The following is a 1,456-nucleotide window of genomic DNA, read 5'->3' on the forward strand; positions in this document are numbered from 1 at the left end:
GACCTTGCAAGATAGGATAGGAATTAAGGATGGAGACCTGGGGTCACCTTGAGCTGATTCTCATTGAGGGACCTGCCACATCACCCCTGCCCTGTTCGCTTCAAAAGACTCTCATCCCTGCTTTAGTAGAGAATTTATTTAATTAATTCAGCGACTACTTTGTTAGTATTAAGCAAAAATACGTTAAAAATATTCATCTCCCAAGGCATCTGTCTGTAAGAGATGACTGCCCAGGTGTTATTTATTTGTTGTTTATTTATTTAATTTATTTACTTTATTTATTCTTGCATTTATCATATCTAATTTATGTTTTTATATAACCAATATTTGCCCTCAATTGTATTAACATTTAGAAAACATGTTCCCTTTCTGTTTTATTGTTTGCTTGACATATTAAACTCTTATCAAAGAAATCTCTTTGAGTTTTTTATTCTGAAAAGCTAATCCTTACTTCTTTTTAATCCTTTCTCTTTAATGTACATCTATTCAGAATGTACTTGTCCATTGAGTCCTTTGGCATGGTTGTACCATTTGTCCAAAAACGCCTGTCAAGAGCTGGGATTTCCATGAAGCTGAGAGGTGTCCCAGGAAACATCAAAATGTTCGGTGCCGTGTCAGGGGTGTAACGGATGTACAGGCAGCCAGCACGCAGCGGCAGGTAGAAGGTCTGAGGGGAATCATCTCCCGGAGTGAAGTGGGAAACATGGAATTACTGGCTGATCCTGACACCTGAATCCCTTCCCGTCCCTGTTTCCCCCCAGCCCTACTTTACTGAACCCATTCACTCCTACCCAGTCTCTTCGCTGCCTCCACCTACTGTCCATCCACACAGGTGCTCTGGTTCTGCGGTGGTTCAAGATTTCTGTTCAGAGTAGAACGCCGCGGGCGGAGAGCAGAAGTTCAACGGGAACTCGACTTTTTTCAAAATCCATGGAGGCAGGCCTGTTTCTGCGTCCTGATGAATATTTGGGGGCCTGAGTGAATGCCCCCATGGCAGTGATGAACGAAGTGCTGAATACAAATATAAAGAGCATAAGACAAAAGAATACATACATACGTACATACATACATACATAAAAATAAAAACAAGAAATAAATAACATCAGAGCCATTATCTCTTCAGGACACATGATCCTGAACCTGGATTTTCAAACATATTTTTTCCAAATACTGTTCACAAAATAATTGTGGTACTAAAGTTTAAAAAATTCTGTAATAGAGCTAGAATGAGGGTCTTGAAGCGAGCAGACATAAGCGCAGAGGTGATGTGGCAGGTCCCTCAGTGAGAATCAGCTCAGGGTGACCCCAGGTCTCCATCCTTAATTCCTATCCTATCTTGCAAGGTCGCCATGGAGGACAAGGATCTCATGATTTCCAGTCTGACAATTTCCCAGGCACAGTCGCTGTGTCCCTTCTCTTGCAGGTAGAGACGGATGTCCTGGAAGTACCTCTTGAT

At 41.8% G+C, this 1,456-nt stretch overlaps 1 protein-coding gene across 1 annotated transcript in view; it reads right to left on the reverse strand.

The window, feature by feature from the left end:
- Nucleotides 1–1,294: 1,294 nt before the first annotated feature.
- Nucleotides 1,295–1,456, reverse strand: part of LOC115275922 (interferon omega-1-like) — a 622-nt gene continuing 460 nt past the window's right edge. The window contains exon 1 of the mRNA XM_029919660.1: nucleotides 1,295–1,456. This exon is cut by the window's right edge and continues 460 nt beyond it. Within this exon, the coding sequence (XP_029775520.1) occupies nucleotides 1,295–1,456 (162 nt within the window).

The sequence above is a fragment of the Suricata suricatta genome, chromosome 13 (genome assembly GCF_006229205.1).
Source record: "Suricata suricatta isolate VVHF042 chromosome 13, meerkat_22Aug2017_6uvM2_HiC, whole genome shotgun sequence".
NCBI lineage: Eukaryota > Metazoa > Chordata > Mammalia > Carnivora > Herpestidae > Suricata > Suricata suricatta.